Source organism: Raphanus sativus, chromosome 6, assembly GCF_000801105.2.
Source record: "Raphanus sativus cultivar WK10039 chromosome 6, ASM80110v3, whole genome shotgun sequence".
In the NCBI taxonomy this organism is placed as follows: Eukaryota; Viridiplantae; Streptophyta; class Magnoliopsida; order Brassicales; family Brassicaceae; genus Raphanus; species Raphanus sativus.
In genome coordinates, this window is record NC_079516.1 from 20984871 (window position 1) to 21007028 (window position 22158).

At 41.3% G+C, this 22158-nt stretch overlaps 1 protein-coding gene across 1 annotated transcript; it reads left to right on the plus strand.

Annotated features, from left to right (window-relative positions):
• The first annotated feature begins 6473 nt into the window (after window positions 1-6473).
• Window positions 6474-20612, plus strand: LOC130495636 (uncharacterized). Its single transcript, XM_056987062.1, has 8 exons — window positions 6474-6502; window positions 6581-7976; window positions 8059-8190; window positions 8269-8894; window positions 8974-9261; window positions 9341-9443; window positions 9715-10287; window positions 20523-20612. The coding sequence occupies exons 1-8, from the start codon at window positions 6474-6476 to the stop codon at window positions 20610-20612; spliced, it is 3237 nt and encodes a 1078-aa protein (XP_056843042.1).
• The last annotated feature ends 1546 nt before the right edge of the window (window positions 20613-22158 follow it).

A 22158-nucleotide genomic window follows, 5' to 3' on the forward strand; every position in this document is an offset into this window, starting at 1 on the left:
ATCAATTCAAATTTCAATTCTAATCAGCTTAAACAATTCAATTAACTCAATCAAACAATCAATTTCAAAATAAAATTAGGGTTTCAAAAACGATTCATGCAGGGTTCTTAATAATATTCAAGCTTTATATGGGATTTGATAATTATATATGATACATCTAGTAATTAGGGTTTATATATAATTAGAGTTTTTATAATATAGGTTTTTAATCATGTAAGAACATGATTAGGGTTTTAGGATATTGGTTTCGGATTTTTAGAATTAAAAATCCGATTTGGGGTTTTTAAGTTTTAGGGATTTGATTGTTACTTAAACTTCTAACGCGTTAAATGGACCACCGACATAAGTAATCGAGCAGGAACATGTAGCGAAAGAGAGCTTCTTGGTATCGGGTCGCGGACACGGGTCGGGACGGTCGAGCGTGCTATCGGATGATCGGATGATCGGATAATCGGTCTTGATTGTTTCCTCGGCTTAGATCGATGATAGAGAAGTTTTGAAAATAAAATTAGGGTGTTAATGGTCGAAGTTTCAAAACGAGAGAGAATAAGAGAATTAGAGTTTCTGGTCGGATTTTAGAGCTTAGCGTTTTAGAGGCTACTGTTCTGATAACGTGTTGTGAACTAGAGAAATAATAGTTGTGTCTTTATTCATAAACATAAGGTCTCCTTATATAGGGAATTACACCGTCATAGAAATATGGAAATAATACAAAAAATAATCCAAAGTAAAAAGGAAAACTGCCACAAGTAGATAAATGGAAAGAGCTAGCCGACTATAACATAAACGGATGGGCCGGTTTGGGCTGGTTATGGTCGTCCACCATATGATTTATAACAAGTAGAAAGATTAAGAGTTTCTAAAGAATAGGTTGTAAATGAAGAAAAACTTTTTACTTATTATGAGGAATTTACAACTACTTCCTTATAAATTCTTTTTAAAAGTTAGAGAAGTTTACAAATAGTTCCTTCTGAACTCCTTGTATATTATGAGGAATTAATATCTCAATTGATGTATGTTATTTATTTATAAAATTAAAAAGTTAGACTATAATACGGAAATAAAATTAAAAAATTCTAAAATAAAAACCTATATATAAATGTCATAAAATAATATTTAAATTTATAATACAAAACAAAAAAAGCTAATAAAAACATTGTTTTCGGAGTAGTTGTTGGGGCTCTTTCCGGAAAAGTCTCGTACTTCATATGTGGGATCGGGGAAGCTGTTGCATCCCGAGATGCTGTCGTCTCTCGTCCAATTCTCTCTGCAGAAGCGGGGTTCCAGCCGCTATAATGTCGAGATGACCCTCAAGGGACTCCAAGCGAGCATGCTGGACATCCATTCGAGCCTATATCTGAGAATTCTCTGGATTCTGTCTCGAAGAGTAGGAGAAAGTCGCGCTTGAGACTTCAGAGCCTATTCCCACCGCCCATCCCTTCTTTTTAGGAGCCATATTGAAAAAGAAACATATTAGTTTAATTAATTTAATAAAAAATATTAAAAAGAAAATTTAAAATTTTACCTCTTTGAAGATCTTATACACCTCCTCTAGACAACATGTATTCCATCGGTAGACTGTTGGGTTAGCTGTGTCTAGCCCTTTTCAACCCGAGCAACCACGTCGTGGTAGATCTTCTCCGACCTAGGATCTGCAAAAGTCTCGCCTGATGTCCCGTGGTAAACTTGAATAAATCAGACAGATTTGGTAAGAATCATGTCATCTCAGCCTACAAACAGATAGAAAGTATAAATATTAACTAATAAGATTAAAAAATGAAACTAAACAGAACTTACAATCTTAGACGGACCCCAACATGGGACTTTTGCCCATTTGTATGAACCATGGCACTACAGGAAATGTGGGTATTAATAGCGTCGTAGCATAGCGGTTTTTGCGTCTCTGCTATTGTATTTCAACACGGGCCTTTATAATAGCGTTTTTGGAATGTATAAGCTATCTCTGTAGACGCGGCAAAATAAAATAATCCAGCCGCGTTAATTTGGTAAGTGGAGGCGCCTTACCATTGCAAATAAAAAAATAAATGCTATCGTATATGAAAAATATATTAAAAATAACCCTAAGTATTTAAATCGAAACCCATTTCTCTTCACTTCACTCTCTTCACATTCCTCGAAATCGAAACCGAGACTCATCAAAGTTCTTCAGAGTTCTCTCGAGTGGAAGCTTCAATTGGTATGAGTTTCGATTTGATTCTGAGTTTAGATTAGAAACTTTCAATAGTGGGTTTAGATTAGAAACTTTCATCGAATCTCTTTGATTTTGGGGTTCTATTTGATCGTATCTCTTCGATTCGAATCTCTTTTCACATGCATGTCCGCGTTAACACATGATTCGATTATGGGTTTGTTCGGTTTAGATTTTGAATATGATTGTGGGTTTCGATTTGATTTTGGATTTCTTTATTAGTTTCAGAAATGGCAAAGACAAGAGGAGGAGGAAAAGTTGGTTCTCGTCGGAGTAGACGTAATCAAGGCTTGGAGGTAGTAGATCAAGGCTTGGAGGACAAGAGACCGCAACTAAAAGTGAAGAAAGCTACAGCAAAGAAAACGGCTTCCCCTAAAAAGAGTTTAGTTCTAACGCCAACGAGAAGAAGTAGTAGAATCAAGAAAGTGGCTGCTCAAGATGATGATGAGCTAGAAGATGTTACACCTGATGATGATGATGATGAGCTAGAAGATGTTACACCTGAATATATTCCCCGAGTTGATGAGGTAGAAGATGTACTCAATGGGAAAGAGGCTGAAGAAGATGAAGATGGCAATGGGAAAGAGGCTGAAGAAGATGGAGATGGCAATGGGAAAGAGGCTGAAGAAGATGGAGATGGCAATGGGAAAGAGAATGAAGACGAACAGGCCAATATGGAAGATGATGGAGTTCTCAATGAGAAAGGGAATGAAGAAGAAGCTCGCGATATGGAAGAAGATGGCACTGCGCAAGATGATGAGATTCCTAGTACTGAAGGAGTTGAGCTAGGAGGGGAGGAAGTTCAAAAAAAAAATAAAAGAGGACCAACAAAGTTGCGCAGAGTGGTGAAAATCCCAATGATAAGATTATGGTCACATTCAATGACATTGGTGAGCATATTGGACCTGGTTCAGTAACACTATCGTCTTTTCTTGGTCCTCTTGTGAGGGAACATGTTCCGGTTACACTCGCTGATTGGAGAAATCTTGATGCAGCGACTAAAGCAACAATGTGGGAAGAAATTCAGGTTTGTATATATACATTAGTATGTTTTGTTGAACCGCAAGATGAAATTATAACATGTTTAACTTGCTTATTGTGATGCAGGGGAGATTTAACTTGCAAGAAGATTGGCAGAAAGCTGTTATTTTCAAGCAGCTTGGAAATGTGTGGAGGGCTGGGAAGTCGAGGCTGGTGTCACAAGTACGTGTGGCGAAGACTGCAGCTGAGAGAATAGCTTTAAAACCGAGCAACATCCCATCCATTCAAGTGTGGAACTCTTGGGTTAAGAGTAAAACTACCAAATCTTTCACGGTGAGTTATCTACAACTAAGTAAGTTTCATCCTTAAAGGTCATATCTGATAGATTTAATCACTGTCATATTTATATTGTAGGAAACGAGTAACAAGTACAGAGCGATGAGAAGAAATCAGATTCCTCACACCACTAGCCGCAAAGGGATGCTTCGTTTAGCTGATGATATGGTAAAAGAGTAGTCAAACATCTTCAGCTTGTTAGATTAAACTGGTACTGAGATATGTCTGTTTTTATATAGAAAAAAAGGAGTAAAGACCCAAGTAAGGTGAGTAGATCGAAGGTTTGGATTGCGGGACACACTCATGCTGATGGCAGACCTGTGAAGCCACAGTTTGCTGAGACTATTGTAAGAATTATGCAAGTTATATATTGGGTATAATTAATAGATTATGTCAATGAATTATTTTGTGTTTAAATGAATGTATCAGGAACAAATACAGTCACTTGACAGTCAGATGGACTCAACATCAGCTGCTGATAACATAAGGGAAGATGCTGTAAGCAAGGTTTTGGGAAAAGACAAACCTGGACGAGTAAGGGGGTTTGGTAGAGGGATTACGGCTACTAAGCTAGCATATCTGCATTTTAGAGACGCAAAGATTGCAGAAATGAAAACTGAGATTCAAGAGTTAAAGGGGATGGTGCAAGACTTAGTTGGGAAGAAGGTAATCCTTTTCATTACATTTGGTCAATTAGTTTTAAGACATTTACGATTTCCTTTGCCTTCTTTCAGAAAAAATAATGATGATGCTGAAGCATCTGAGAGTAGTGGTGGATTCAAAGTAGGAGTCAGAGTACAAATACTCGATTGGATTGAATCAGAGGATGTTGTTGTTGGTGAAGGAGAATTCTGCTCTGATGAACCGAAGTACAAAATTGGTCGTATACCAATTGGTCCTAATGCAGTGGCTATCGTAGTTAAGTCTGCACTAAGCTCAGTAGCTTCACTTTGGAGGCCTACAACAGACGTGTTAACTCTTGATGAAGCTGTGGGATACAAGATAGCTTGGCCAATGGATAAAGTGATCTTGGATAGGGATACAAACTGCTCTGAAGATGTATCCATGGTAAATTTTTGTACCTTGTTTTCTTCTTACAACAATTGAGTTATCTCTAGTCATTACCTTCTTGCATTTTAGCAAAGCAAGGAAGGTGAATCTCGAAGATGCAAGATCTATGATTGGACCAACGACGAGGATGAGGTTATTGCTGAAGGTCTCATGTGCTCTTCTAAGCCCAAAGAGATGCTTAACAATATACCTCTAGGTCCCAATGCTGTTAGTATCGAAGTTGTGAAGGTGTTCAATGATCAGGCTTATTTGTGGAGGCCAACCGCTGATATGTTCTTGATTGGTGATGCACTTAGCGAGAAAATAGCATGGCCAGTCCTGAAGGTTGAAGTCATGCCTACACCTGCTACAGAAGTAACACCTACTAAATGTGCAGGCAAGAAAATAGCATCACCTTCGAAACCAGCCAAGAAAAAAGCAGTGGTATGTTGTTAACATGAAGTTAATTTATTTATTTGTATGATGATTGATGTTGAGTCCTTAATTGATGTTGGAACTTGCTTATGTCGTCTTGTTTGAGTTGTAGAGTCCAGGCAGCACTAGTTCGACCAGAAGTCCGAAGCAGAAGTGTATTCTCTTGGATTGCAACAACTCTGGACGTAAGGTAGCTGAAGGAAGAGTAGCTTCAACGGATCCGAATGAGTTGTGCCACTTTGTACTCCTAGGTCCAAATGCAAGCAAGGTGTGGATTGATGTGGCTAAGATCGATGATGCAAAAGTCTGGAGGCCAAATTCAGAGATTGAATACATATCTGATGCAATGGGTTCGGTTGTGGCATGGCCAAATGACAAAATCAAGTTTGTCTAAACATGTCGTCTGAAACAGTTTTCAAGTTGTTATGTCGGCAATGTATTTCTAGTGTGTGATAGAATTTTAAAGTACTTTTATGATCGGTTAAATCATGTGTAATATTATGTTATGGTTAACTGACAAAAACAAATATTATGTGTGATATTATGATTAATGGTTGTGTGTGAAAATGTTTAGCTTGTTAAACCCTATACCCTAAAGTGCATAATTTTACATTAAACCATAAGTTTTAAAAATTAAAACCACAGGTGATAAGACCAAAATTAAAACCATATACCCTAAAGTGAAATCCCTAAACCCTAAAGTACAAACATATACCCTATACCCTAATTGTTCTTGATTTCACAATTTTGTTCTTTATAAAAAGGATATTGTAATCTTAATTTCATAAAACTAGTTAGTTATAAATTTTATAAACACTCATTTGTTCAAACCCTATACCCTAAAGTCTTTGTACATACAAATAAGTAGTAGTGTTTGTGAACATATGAGCTAGATTGATCAATTTTATAAAAGCTCACATAAAATATTTTTATGTATACGATTTTTTAAAAAAAAAAATTAGAATACTGATATTTTAATTTTTAAGATTTAATTTAATTTTTTTTTGCTTCGAAATCCTATATATATATATTAATTTTAAGATTTCAAACGAAATTAATATACTGAGCCAATGAGGAGTAACCTCCAAGATTGCAGACGTGGCAAACCATAGGCCGATGGATGTGTTTCGCCAAATTCAATCTTAGCCATTCTTTTTAATTGCACACGGATTAATCCTATACCATTGATTCGTGTTGGTAACTTTGATCTGAGCCGTTCTTTTCTGAACCAATAAGGAGCAACTACTAAGATTGCACTCGGATTAATCATAGACCGTCAGATTGCTCTCCAAATCTTTGATCACAGCCGTTCATTTTTTTCTGTCTCTGTTTGCAGTTGGAAAATTTCAGAACACAACATCTCTCTTTCTGTTTCTGTCTCGCGAGCTTTGACCTAAACAAACCCTAAAGAAAGCTAAGATCGAACCAGCCGTTCCTGTATTCGCGGATTGAAAGTAAGCAAATGGATAAGACGTGGATTTGGCTTCCAAGGTATAACCTACAATCTCTCGATCTCACTTGTACTCGCCGATTAAAAGAAAGCTAACTTATTTTGTCTGATTCTTGTAGGAATAGCCACGAGTATTCAGAAGGAGCAACTAATTTCGTGAATTCGTCAGCAAGAAGATTGGGAAGTCTTCTTGACATGCTATGCCCTTGTAGAGACTGCCGCAATCTGAGCCATCAGTCACTGGATAAAATTGTGGAGCATTTGGTGATTAGGGGTATGGATAAGAAGTATAAGAGTTCTCGTTGGAGTATTCATGGTGAAAAAAGAGATTCTGCAGAAGACAGTGTACTTCAATGTGAAACAGAGGCATTTGATTTGTTTAAGACAGCATTCTCCATGGACGAAGGTGGTCCAAACCCGACAACTGACAACGAAGATGATGAAGCACCAGAGGAACTTGAGTTTACAAAAAAGCTAAGAGATGCTCAAACGCCATTATACTCGGGTTGTCTCAAGCACACAAAGGTTTCAGCTATCATGGGACTTTACAGATTCAAGGTTAAAAGTGGTGTGTCGGAGAACTACTTTGATCAGCTGTTGGTTTTACTTGAGGATTTGCTACCTGAAGACAATGTTCTTCCCAAGAGTTTAGCTGCAATCAAGAAATTTCTGAAGATCTTTGGGTTCGGCTACGACAATATCCATGCTTGCAAGAATGATTGCATACTGTATAGGAAGGAGTACGAGAACCTACAAAGCTGTCCAAGATGCAAAGTTTCAAGATGGGAAATGGATAAGCACAGTAATGAGATAAAGGTGGGGATTCCGGCAAAGGTCCTAAGATATTTTCCAATCAAGGACAGGTTTAGGAGGATGTTTAGATCAAAGAGGATGGCTGAAGATCTGCGTTGGCACTATACCAATGCCACTGAAGACGGTACAATGCGGCACCCCGTTGATTCTATCTCTTGGGCACAAGTGAATGCTAAATGGCCAGACTTTGCTGCTGATCCACGGAATCTTCGACTTGGGATTTCCACAGATGGGATGAACCCTTTCTCCATGCAAAGCACCAATCACAGCACATGGCCAGTGTTGTTAGTGAACTATAACACGCCTCCAACCATGTGTATGAAGGCTGAGAATATAATGTTGACTTTGTTGATCCCTGGTCCTACTGCTCCTGGTAATAACATAGATGTTTACCTAGCACCACTGATAGACGATCTAAAAGATTTGTGGGCTGAGGGTATTGAAGTGTATGACTCATTTGCGAAGGAGAATTTTAATCTCAGAGCCTTGCTGCTTTGGAGTATCAGTGACTATCCAGCCTTAGGAACACTGTCTGGATGTAAAGTAAAGGGGAAACAAGCCTGCAATGTATGCGGAAAGGATACACCTGCAAGGTGGCTTAAGTTTAGCCGCAAGTTTGTCTACATGGGTAACAGAAGGAGACTACCGCCTGGCCATCGTTACAGATATAAAAAAGCTTGGTTTGACAACACTGTGGAGGAAGTGAATGCGAATAGGATACAAACAGGCGCTGAGATATATGAGACACTACAAGCTTTTACGAATGATTTTGGTAGACCTCTAGAGAAGGAAAAAAAAAAGGAAAAGACTAGAGTTGGAAGATGATGAGAGGGTAGTGGAAGAAGAGTGTGATGAATCAAATGAACTATGGCGGTGGAAGAAGAGATCAATATTCTTTGATCTACCTTACTGGAAGGTAAAGTATAGTAACTGACTTATATTATGTGATTGTTGTATATGAATATGCCTAACAGTTTCTTGTTTAATGTGTTAGGAGTTACCTGTTCGTCACAATATTGATGTTATGCACGTAGAAAAGAATGTGTCTGATGCTATATTGTCTCTGTTGATGCAAAGTGCGAAGTCAAAAGATGGGTTGAAAGCAAGAAAAGACTTAGAAGATATTGGAATCAGAAAGCACTTGCACACAGAGGTGAGGGGAAAGAAAACATACTTACCTCCTGCTGCCTACTGGTTATCGAAGAAAGAGAAGACCATTTTTTGCCAAAGGTTAGCTAAGTTTAGAGGTCCTGATGGTTATTGTGGTAATATTGCGAATTGTGTTTCAGTTAACCCTCCAAATATTGGTAGTTTAAAGTCGCATGATCATCATGTCCTAGTACAGAACTTGTTACCAGCTGCATTAAGAGGGTTGTTACATAGGGGTCCTAGGATAGCCATAAATAGATTATGCAGTTACTTCAATAGGTTGTGTCAGCGCATCATTGACCCAGAGAAACTTATATCCATGGAAACAGAGTTTGTGGAAACAATGTGTCAGCTGGAGCGCTTCTTCCCTCCAGCCCTTTTTGATATCATGTTTCACCTACCAATACATCTATCAAAAGAGGCACGCTTGGGAGGATCAGTTCACTTCCGCTGGATGTATCCCTTTGAAAGGTTTGATTAACTCATTTGCTTTAATATATGCACTTTCCGCAATGATGTTTGACTTATATTCATATTTCCTGAGTTATAGGTACATGAAAACACTAAAGGCTTTTGTGAAGAATTATGCAAGGCCAGAAGCATGTATGGCTGAGGCGTATTTGGCTGGAGAATGCGTTGCATTCTGTTTAGAGTTCCTTAAAGATTCAGTACCAGTTCAAGAAGCAGTTAATCGTAATGAAGATGTCGAGACTGACACAATGGTGGTTGAAGGCCGACCTCTGCAGAAGGGTATAGAGGTTACCCTTTCAGATAAAGATAGAGACATTGCACATCGCTATGTGCTAATCAACATGGCATCTTTGGATCCATTTCTTGAGTAAGTAATTCTCTATGTTTCTTCTACTAGTTTTACTCATAAGTTCATTTTCATATACTGTTGTTTAATTTAAAATCAGGCATTTGGAAGAGTTGCAAGCAAAGGATGCTCGATTGGCTAGAAATGAAACTTTGTTATGGAAATACCATACTGACCACTTTGCAGAATGGCTTAAAAATAAGGTTTCAAACTCCATATTCTTTTCTTGATTATTTTGATGACTGGTTAGCTTGTATCATGATGCCTGGTTAGCTTGTATCTTGAAGAACATGTCCAGATTTTAGTGAATTGATGTCTGAGTAGCTTATAGCTTGATGAACTGTCTGGATTTTTAGTATTTTGATGACTGGTTAGCTTGTAGATTGATGATTGGTTTTCTGGTATATATTATCATGTTTTGATTATAATTCAAGTACCTCGGCTTGATGATCATGCTCTGATTTCCTGTCGCAGATTCATTCAGACTCAACAGATAGTCATTCTAAGGAGATAAGGTGGTTGGCATTTGGGCCAAGAAATGTTGCTTTAGCACATAAAGGATTCATCATCAATGGCCAACGGTTTCATACTGATGCGGTCAAGCTGAAGACACAAAACAGTGGAGTAACTTATGAAGCCTTTAGCATGTGTAGATCAAGTGCTCGAGATATGAGACAGGTCGCGGATATGATTACATACTATGGAGTGATAAAGGAGATTTTGGTCATCGACTATCACATGTTCAAAGTGCCACTCTTTAGATGCAACTGGGCAAACACAGCGAATGGTGTGAAGGAAGAAGATGGCTTCACTCTTGTTAACCTTCATATGAACCAAGCAGCCTATTTGAAAGATCCATTCATTCTACCTTCTCAAGCAAAACAGGTTTTCTACTCTAGGGAGGATGATGCTTCAAATTGGTATGTTGTTATGAGAGCACCACCTAGAGGTTATCATGAGTTGGAAACAGAAGAGGATTTAGGTGGTGCTCCTTTACCTGTCCAAGAAGTTGATGATATGGGTGATGAAGCTTCAGATGATGATAGTGTTTGTAAGACCCGAACCCGGCCGGCTAGGCCGCGGTCGATGCCTCACGTCGCTCGGTCCATACCCTGACCGAACCACTCAATTTTTCGATCTTTATCTATACTTTCGCCTAAGGGCGAAGTCTATCTTAGACCTTAGCTTAAGACTACCTTAGTCATTCCCTAGCTTAGATCCTTTCAACTTATGCACAGCGGAATATTATCTATCAACCATTGGTCTAAAACCAATCTAACACTCTTCAGGTCGAATCACCTTAGCCATGATCAGTAGACACAACTACTACCAGCTCCAAGGTTGATCCTGAACCTAATCCAAGTCATACAAGTCCGAGGTTCCATTCCCCTAATCCATTCTATCTAGATCTATGCAATATTGCTAGATCATACCTTTGCCACATCCACGGAGCTTGATAGCTCTTTGTCTCAGCTGCCTTAGCTGTCTAGCTAGCTCATTCAGCTAGCTGAACTGAACCACTTCACTTGAGGTTCCCAACTCTCTTCCAGCTGATCGAGCTGCGAGGTAGCTTTGCCTAGCTCCTCCTCCACTCGTCCAACTCCTCATTATACCTGTATAAACTCTCCCCTTAGGTACTTAGTCATTCAACCAACCATCCCCACAAACCAAGTACCTTTGGGAAGTCTTCAGCTGCAAAATCAACCTCAAGCAAACATGCTCCAAAAACTAATTAAAATTCATGATAAATCATGATAATTCATAACTAAGAGAATGGTCAAGTCAGATTTCTCAGAACTGGCCTCGATCATACTGATCTCGCCCATGAACAGCCCATATGGCCATAACTGACCACCTCTAAATCAATGAGATAAAACTAATCTCTCACCATGATAATTCATGATAAATACCCATTAAGAGATATTTGAAGTCGGATCCTAACAATTCCCTCAGGAACTATCAGATCTCCACTTACCTGTCCAACCAAGGCCATGGAGAGATTTCTCTGAACCGGCCACTCCATGGTTCAGTACCTCCACGTCTGATCAACATATAATAGGATTAATAATGCCCACCAGTTCCTGAGTCAATCAACCAACCACCCCACATGACTCAGAACTGATGAGTCTTCACACATACCTAACCGGCCATGGAACTATGTCCCACTGAACCTGATTAGTGTTGCTCTTACCACTGGTGCATCCTTTGATCAATCAGATCAGACACCTTGATCCATCATCCATGGATCAGGTCGTCCATCCTTGCCCATGATCAGATCACACACAGCCTTCCTTGTATAAACACACCAGCACAATACTTGTGGTCCATACCAACAAGTACCAGCCTTACTCCTCTCCTTTGCTTGCTGTTGGATCCAAACGAAGTGGACCTTACACTCCACATGGTTCCTCTGTCTCTAGGACTCCCATGTGTCTCATCAGTGGGTCGGACTCATGGTTCACACCATGATCAAACCCAACACCAAACCATGATCCATCATTGATCACTATCCAATGAACAGCATCTAACCATCACCCACATGGATGAGTTAGATCAGTTATGATCCGCCCCTTTGTCCAGGGTCTTGGATTCCTAAGACACATCACAATATACATTCCTCAAGGGGCGTGCCATGCCTGGCCTTGATCCCACCCCAAGAGACACCACACAGACATAAACATAAACATAAACATAAGTAATCAACACATGTTACCTCTTACTTGATCTTGCTAGACCTTGGGCTTCCCTGATCAGGTCCGGCCTTGTGCCTCTTGCACTTGTCTTAAGCAGGTCTTATCACATACCTCCAGTATTGATAAGATACATTCATGGGTCGCACCCATCATCCCTTCCATGGAACTTCCATGAAAACAGTTTCTGCACTGCATCCACCTTCAAGGCTGTACATGCCTTTGGGAGTAGAGTCCGGCCTTCTCCATTCAATTCTAACCATTTGCGTGTGTTACCATGATGTAGAGGAAGCCTAGGGTGTGTTCATCCATGATCAAACACCACCCAAGGGTCGTGCATCACTTCCCACTTCAGTTCCCATGAAACTGCCTTTCTACACACCACTGCCTTCAAGGCTGTCTCCACCATTGGAAGTGCATTCCGGCCCTCCATCTTCTCTCCTGGCTATTTGAATGTGTAGTATGGATGTAGAGGAAGCCCATGGCGTGGCAAACATCAATCAAAACACACCAGAGGGTCGTTCACAACTCCCCTCTTGATTGCCATCAAAACTGCCTCTTTGCTGCCTTCATCCCACTCTTGGGGTTGGATGTTGCCATCCGACTTTCTCTCTGTTTTCTCTGGTTTTTCTTTGTGTTTCAGGAAGAAGAATGAAGCCCTCACGTGCCTGCAAAGGCACGGACTTGCCCTTGTATTTATAGAAAAGGAATGGTCACCTTTCCAAAGGTTGCACCCTTTCGGTATCATTTCTGGCCATTGATTTAATCAATGGTCCAGATCACACCTGTTCGCCTATGGCAGTTACCAGACGTCCTTGACATGCCTAACTGCTCCTAGACATGTCACACACAAGCCTTAGCTGGTTGCCCAAGCCCCTGGTTCAACCACAAGTGCCCACCGGCTCACCGGCACACCCGGGTGGTCCACATGGTCCGACCACTGTCCGGACCTGGCCCAACTGCCCAAGACTTGAACACTCAGTCTAGCTGAGTTGAGCTGATCCCCAGCTGACCCAGCTGAGTGAGCTAGTTCATCCAGCTCAGGGAGCTGACACACTCTTCAGTGAGCTACACTGAGCTGCACTACACTTCATCTAGCTGGTCGAGCTTGCTCACTGCATCGCCCAGCTGCCATACACTTTGTACAGCTCCTTTATACTTGTCTCCTTCTTGGTTTAGCTATATCTTAGCTTCCTGATGCCCTTAACCTTACTTCCAGGCCATGATACCCTTGTGTTTAGGTCACATGACCTGACTGGTGCGTCTCCTTGCACCATGGTCGATCCTAAGGATCATATCCATGATCAGGGACATGACAAGTCTCCCCCACTTAGAATGGATTCGTCCTCGAATCCAGTGGTGCTTACATCCCATAACAAGACAAAGGTTCCAACTGAACTCTTTGCATCATCATCCTTGTTCATTTTCACTGATCACCTTTTTGATCAATGTATGAACAAGTCTCCCCCACTTGGACGGAACTCACTTGATTCCGAACCAAGTGGTCTTCTCTTTTTACATATCACACCATAACAGACTTGTGTCACTGAACTCAACTTTCCAAGTTGCAGTCTAGTATACACCAAGTCAATTATTCTCTGAGCCTAGTCCATGACTAGATCATTTTCAGTCCTTAAGAACTTACTGCATACTCGAGTCTTAGTAGATTTACCCAATCTCTAAGCTACTCAATGTATCAGTCAAGTCTTAAAGAACTCGATCACATTCCAGTCCTGTCCACTCCGGGACTCCACCGTCTCAATCCAACCATAGGTCAATCTCCGACTTGGTTGTGCTGCGACCCTCGTCCCTCACTGGACTTAGTCGACCTCATCTCAGCCATCTCGGCTGGTGCCAAACGATACGGACTTTTGGACATTGGGACCGTTCCCGGTTCTAGTTCGATCATGCTCGGGTCAGCCCCTGCAGAAGGCACATCCTGCAGCGCCCGAAACACATCCTTGAACTCTTGAACCAACTGAATCCTCGTCCGGGCTACCACCCCCTACAACCTCCTTAGTGTTAATGGTCGCCAACCAGGCCTCATGACCACCTCTCAGCATATTTTCCACCTGGACCGCTGAGATCACTAAGCATCCAGAGGTTGGTCGGATCCTTGGAATCTGATCGGGGGTCCACACCCACTCTCAAACAGCACCCTTCCCCGGTGACAGTCTAAGGTGGCCCGATTCTTTCCAAGACCAATCCATCCCTAAGATCACTTTATGATTCTTAAGGCTAACCACAATCAGATCCACAGGCATCGCCCTTTCTTGGATCATCACTGGGATGTCCCTAACAAGGCCTAGTGAATGCATCCTTTGGCCTCCGGCCGCACTCACTATCCCGGGATCATCCCCTATACCAATGCAAACAACCCCTTTCCGATCATATCTGGACTCACAAACGGTGTGTAGCTCCAGTATCGAAAGGTACGTTGATTCCACACCACTGATCATTAAGTACCTAGATGAGTAAGACATCGGTTTGATCACACATTTGGAAAACGTCCCATACCATTCTCCAAAGTGTAACACTTCTGTGAATGTCCCATACCATTCACAAGAGTGTTTATAATATACCTCAATCCCCATCATACTAAGCCACTTAACATCATATACCCAATCCATTCAAATTGATCTAAGGAATCCTACCTTGGCTTATACCGAGTCCCAGTATACTAGCCCTGTAGTGTCTCCCTTAAACCAACTTGAACCTCGCAAATGCTCACTTGTTTTGAACGGCCACCAAGGATACACTTACCCCCAAAGAGTGCTGCACGTTTCTTTCGACCTAAGCCACTCTCAGGTTCATGTTACTTCCCTGGTCCAGTCATCCATACAAGATCTTGCACTGCATCGATCCGTCCAACCCGTCTATTATTTCCAGATAACTAGATCAACCAACCTTCTGTTTCAGGATCTTGCCCTTGGAGAGTGCATCTTGGCCAAGCTGGTTCACCTTGGAACTTTCCCGTTCACAAGCATGATCCCCTATCTTGCCTCAGCTCCCTCTTGGCTCACCTAGTAAGGTTCCATGGTCATCTCAGTTTCCAGAAATAATTTCGGTTTGGAACACAATACCTTTGAGCAGTGAGTTGAGCTGAAGTTACAACCCAATCAGAACCTCCACTCATCTGCCTCAAAAGGATCCACACTACCTGAGAAATACTTTGTTCTCATCTGAGCTATGTGCTCCAGCACCCTCAGGTAGTCCACTAACCAAGCTGTCCTAGCTGGTAGATCAATCTAGACCACCTCAGCTACTGGCCCAGCTTGATCATTAGCTGCTGAAACAGCTGCCCAATCAACCGGTTAGTCCTCTCATTGTTTGCAACAATTGTTTGGATCAGCCCGGTTCACATCACAAGAGGATTCAACTTCCCCTTCCAGCTGCAGCTCAGCTCTCCCCCACTAGAACCTCAGTAGGGTTGAGCTGACTTACAGTCAATCCAGCTTCATTGTTAACTTCCTCCAGCTGAGTCAACAATAAAACTGGTGCATTAATCACATCAGCATCTACTTGTCCGGATGCATGGGTGAACAACCACAACCCAATGATCCTAGAATCAAGCATGCTCTGATACCAACTTGTAAGACCCGAACCCGGCCGGCTAGGCCGCGGTCGATGCCTCACGTCGCTCGGTCCATACCCTGACCGAACCACTCAATTTTTCGATCTTTATCTATACTTTCGCCTAAGGGCGAAGTCTATCTTAGACCTTAGCTTAAGACTACCTTAGTCATTCCCTAGCTTAGATCCTTTCAACTTATGCACAGCGGAATATTATCTATCAACCATTGGTCTAAAACCAATCTAACACTTTCAGGTCGAATCACCTTAGCCATGATCAGTAGACACAACTACTACCAGCTCCAAGGTTGATCCTGAACCTAATCCAAGTCATACAATCCGAGGTTCCATTCCCCTAACCATTCTATCTAGATCTATGCAATATTGCTAGATCATACCTTTGCCACATCCACGGAGCTTGATAGCTCTTTGTCTCAGCTGCCTTAGCTGTCTAGCTAGCTCATTCAGCTAGCTGAACTGAACCACTTCACTTGAGGTTCCCAACTCTCTTCCAGCTGATCGAGCTGCGAGGTAGCTTTGCCTAGCTCCCCTCCACTCGTCCAACTCCTCATTATACCTGTATAAACTCTCCCCTTAGGTACTTAGTCATTCAACCAACCATCCCCACAAACCAAGTACCTTTGGGAAGTCTTCAGCTGCAAAATCAACCTCAAGCAAACATGCTCCAAAAACTAATTAAAATTCATGATAAATCATGATAATTCATAACTAAGAGAATGGTCAAGTCAGATTTCTCAGAACTGGCCTCGATCATACTGATCTCGCCCATGAACAGCCCATATGGCCATAACTGACCACCTCTAAATCAATGAGATAAAACTAATCTCTCACCATGATAATTCATGATAAATACCCATTAAGAGATATTTGAAGTCGGATCCTAACAATTCCCTCAGGAACTATCAGATCTCCACTTACCTGTCCAACCAAGGCCATGGAGAGATTTCTCTGAACCGGCCACTCCATGGTTCAGTACCTCCACGTCTGATCAACATATAATAGGATTAATAATGCCCACCAGTTCCTGAGTCAATCAACCAACCACCCCACATGACTCAGAACTGATGAGTCTTCACACATACCTAACCGGCCATGGAACTATGTCCCACTGAACCTGATTAGTGTTGCTCTTACCACTGGTGCATCCTTTGATCAATCAGATCAGACACCTTGATCCATCATCCATGGATCAGGTCGTCCATCCTTGCCCATGATCAGATCACACACAGCCTTCCTTGTATAAACACACCAGCACAATACTTGTGGTCCATACCAACAAGTACCAGCCTTACTCCTCTCCTTTGCTTGCTGTTGGATCCAAACGAAGTGGACCTTACACTCCACATGGTTCCTCTGTCTCTAGGACTCCCATGTGTCTCATCAGTGGGTCGGACTCATGGGTCGGACTCATGGTTCACACCATGATCAAACCCAACACCAAACCATGATCCATCCTTGATCACTATCCAATGAACAGCATCTAACCATCACCCCACATGGATGAGTTAGATCAGTTATGATCCGCCCCTTTGTCCAGGGTCTTGGATTCCTAAGACACATCACAATATACATTCCTCAAGGGGCGTGCCATGCCTGGCCTTGATCCCACCCCAAGAGACACCACACAGACATAAACATAAACATAAACATAAGTAATCAACACATGTTACCTCTTACTTGATCTTGCTAGACCTTGGGCTTCCCTGATCAGGTCCGGCCTTGTGCCTCTTGCACTTGTCTTAAGCAGGTCTTATCACATACCTCCAGTATTGATAAGATACATTCATGGGTCGCACCCATCATCCCTTCCATGGAACTTCCATGAAAACAGTTTCTGCACTGCATCCACCTTCAAGGCTGTACATGCCTTTGGGAGTAGAGTCCGGCCTTCTCCATTCAATTCTAACCATTTGCGTGTGTTACCATGATGTAGAGGAAGCCTAGGGTGTGTTCATCCATGATCAAACACCACCCAAGGGTCGTGCATCACTTCCCACTTCAGTTCCCATGAAACTGCCTTTCTACACACCACTGCCTTCAAGGCTGTCTCCACCATTGGAAGTGCATTCCGGCCCTCCATCTTCTCTCCTGGCTATTTGAATGTGTAGTATGGATGTAGAGGAAGCCCATGGCGTGGCAAACATCAATCAAAACACACCAGAGGGTCGTTCACAACTCCCCTCTTGATTGCCATCAAAACTGCCTCTTTGCTGCCTTCATCCCACTCTTGGGGTTGGATGTTGCCATCCGACTTTCTCTCTGTTTTCTCTGGTTTTTCTTTGTGTTTCAGGAAGAAGAATGAAGCCCTCACGTGCCTGCAAAGGCACGGACTTGCCCTTGTATTTATACAAAAGGAATGGTCACCTTTCCAAAGGTTGCACCCTTTCGGTATCATTTCTGGCCATTGATTTAATCAATGGTCCAGATCACACATGTTCGCCTATGGCAGTTACCAGACGTCCTTGACATGCCTAACTGCTCCTAGACATGTCACACACAAGCCTTAGCTGGTTGCCCAAGCCCCTGGTTCAACCACAAGTGCCCACCGGCTCACCGGCACACCCGGGTGGTCCACATGGTCCGACCACTGTCCGGACCTGGCCCAACTGCCCAAGACTTGAACACTCAGTCTAGCTGAGTTGAGCTGATCCCCAGCTGACCCAGCTGAGTGAGCTAGTTCATCCAGCTCAGGGAGCTGACACACTCTTCAGTGAGCTACACTGAGCTGCACTACACTTCATCTAGCTGGTCGAGCTTGCTCACTGCATCGCCCAGCTGCCATACACTTTGTACAGCTCCTTTATACTTGTCTCCTTCTTGGTTTAGCTATATCTTAGCTTCCTGATGCCCTTAACCTTACTTCCAGGCCATGATACCCTTGTGTTTAGGTCACATGACCTGACTGGTGCGTCTCCTTGCACCATGGTCGATCCTAAGGATCATATCCATGATCAGGGACATGACAGTGTTTATGTTAGGGATGATTGTGAAGGTTTATTAGTGGTAGATTAATAGGTTGTATGCACTTGTGTGATGGTTTGTATAATTGTGATAATGTTGTGTTATGGAATTTAAATAATTATACTATTTTTTGGTTTTTCAATAATTTAAATTTTTTTATTTCATATTTCGAAATTCATTATTAAAACAAATCAATTCACTAATTATTATTAATTAATTTCCGGATAATTAAAAAACTAATTAATAACACGAAACATTTGCTATCTTTGCTATTGGGAAAATCAAATTATTAGGTTATAATAACATTTGTCAAACGTTATTATAAATATTAACAATTGCATTAAAAAAAGCGCTATTGTTATAAACTTAATAATAGCACAAAGGAAAACCGCTATTAAAAGGGTCGGACCTTTTATAACGGGCGATGTCAGAGCGTCCAAGGAAGCGCTATTAAATATGAATCATAGCGCTTTTCGGGCGCTATTACTACCCACATTTCCTGTAGTGTGGGCAAATGACCATCCGCATCATTCGTCCTATGAAAACAGAGCACTGATTAACTTTATGCATCAAGTTGGATGGCTTCCAATAGGCGATAAGGCCATCCCATACATCCTTCGTGATCTCGGTGAGTTTCACCTCGTAACCTTAGAACTCCTATTTGTCCTTCCAATCAGTGATGGTGTTTGTAAGGCGGGTCTTTGCTTTTGCAACAAATTTTGCCTTCACCCTCACGTTGATTTCTATGGACCATTGCCACTTTTGCTGAAACAAACAAAATTTAAAATATTAAAATATATAATTAATAAATAAATTAAAAATTGGAAAAACCTATCGCAAAAAAAACTGAACCACGTCGTTCTAACGTGCTCAGCTGTTATAGTCCAGTTTGGATGGGCCTCAACGAAATATCATTTGATCTTTTTAAAAATGCTCCGTCCGACACGATTGTTGAGTCTAAACCTAAAAATAGTACCAATTTTTAGAAAATTAATATGATGTAAAATTTAAAATTAATAAAAACAAAAACACTTGCCAATAAGTAATTGGCGGTCGATCGGGGTCCAAAATATCTAACCTTCTAGTCCAGGTTGGGCAAGAAGATCCTCGATTTTATATGAAGTGTATGGTGCAGATGGAGGCACAACCAAATCTGTGAATTCTGGCTGCTCGGGCATGCGATGCACCGTGTGGAGCTGCTGGGGCATGAGGTAGAGGCATCGGAGGGGGTATCTGAGGTGCATGAGAAGAAGGGGTTCGAGAAACTCTCTAAGACATTTGAGAGTCAGGAACTGTCTCCGGATCTAAAGTAGTTGATGAGGCCGAAGAAGATATCCTAACACTGTCGACAAACATCTCATAATAATGTAGTGGTTGCTTCCTAAGATCCATCTAATTTTAAAAAAAAATATTTATAATCAGTTTAAAGAGGAGAACCTATTTATTGAATCTAGTTCTTCTATCTAAATTAACCACCCAAACTAATTACCTAAACTACATAAACCTTTTTTTTAAAGAAAAACATACCTTAATAGGAGGAGGGGATGAGTGGGTAGAGAGGAATGAATGAGGAATGCCTTGTGAATGTTTCGAGTTTATATAAGTAAACAACATTCCTTGTAAAATCCAAATAATTTTACAATAAATTTACTAGGCCTGCATTTTTTACGCTGAATACACCAGGCACTTTTACGACAAAACGTTTTTAATGTTAGAAGAATCTACCAGACGCACATTTTTAGAGTTACGACAAAAATTTTTACCAGGACTATATTTGAATCTCTGAAAATCAAATCCGTATATCCTAAAGTCACTTATCTATAACATCATATTCCTTTTACCCATCATCCCTTTTATCTCATTTTCCTTTAAGCACTAAACTCCAACTAAATATTTAGAATCCAAGGAATAAGTATTATAATCAAACAAGCTTAAAGAAAATAAGCTTCTCATTGATCATTAACAAGACAAGTTGTTTTGGTATCTAATTCGACATGGTATCAGAATTATTCTGCAAATTTACTTATATTTTTTTAGCCGTCTCAAGGCGATACAACGCCGAGAGTGGCGATACAACGCCGAGAGTGGCGATACAACGCCGAGAGTAGCACACGTGCTGTGCTTTAAACGATGGAAGTCGCCGTCGTTTCTCCTTATACTCTATCAAGCTCCAAAAATCCGGGAGCACTTATCACTTCCGGCGGATATCTTTCAGAGAGGTAATGATAGAACCAAAATCGGGATCACTCTTTCGGTAAGGTTGATATGGACTCTGATCCGGAAGGATAGAGAACTGGTGGGATGAACGGTGACACAATGGGATGCGGAAAGGCCCAATGATACTACCAGACTTCGATCGTTGCCGGATGTGACGCACCGGTCCAACAAAAGAAGGATCGAGACTTGGAGATAACCTCACCAAGAAACTAAGAAATGTTCAACAAAGAACAAAGAGAGAAAATCTCAAAAGAAAGGAAAAATTGATGTGAATTTTTATTCATGAGATCTCACATATTTATAAGGTTTGTGAGTCAAAGAAACATAAATACATTTGTGGGAAAAGACAACATAGAAAATATAAATGAATGAAAACAAGACATAGAATTTCGAAATTTGACTAAGACTGGTCAAGGTTCGGAAAATGAGGAAGACTTGGAGAGATTCATTGGACTGTCCAGGTTCATGAAAATGTCCAGATTCATGCAGTGTTGATCAGGTCGTGCACACCATGCTGGGAAGGATATGGACACACGCGAGACGATCCACACATGTCTGAATTCGCGAGAACTAAACATCACCTTATTTGTACATGGCATAACTCCCTCATCTGAACTCCGTTTGATCTGATTCTTCTTCGAGGAGTTCCATAATTGAGTTGAGCACATTCTCCAAGTGGTTTCAAGTGAAGAAACATCATGGTTTAGAAGATATGCTTCGAACAATGAACATATATCTGTGTTGCTTCTCGGGTGGTTTGATGGTCGATCCAGTTCAGAAGGTCGAACCAACTTGCTCAGCTCGTCCGGATGAGTGTTAGTCCAGCTCAGCTCGTCCATGATTGTGTTAGTCTAGCTCACTTTAGTATTCAGCTCATCCAAGTTTGCATAATCTGATGATAAAACCTCGGATAGGTCTAGCTGGTCGACAAGGTCACCACCTTGGACCGTGTCCATGAACCAAGAAGGACGGTGCTGGATTTTGGGTGCATCATACTCTCCCTCTTCAAAATGATTTGTCCTCAAATCCATTTTACATGTATCAAAAGGAAATAAATCAGATTCAAAAGAATTAAAATTCAAGGAAAATTCAGGGAATGAAAAATTTAGACAGAAACTTCCTTGGTGGTCTGAACCCATTTCCATCGAGTATGTATGGTTCCATGTTCCATGAACATAAGTATTTAGGCGTTCACCAGTGCTTAATCTCCTTGGAATCTGATCATGCTTATCATGTTCATCCAAAACAACTAGAGAAACCACATCAAATCTGCGAAAGAAATAATCAAAGAATTTCTCTATCCTTAAGACATCAAAAACAGGATCCAAGCTCTTAGGATAATCATCAAGCACGTGGACAAGCATCAAGCAAGTAAACTGAATGCCAAAAATCGGTTTATCAAATTCAAATTCAGGCCAAGGTGTGAAACTGCTAGGAAAAGAATGAGATAATGCCA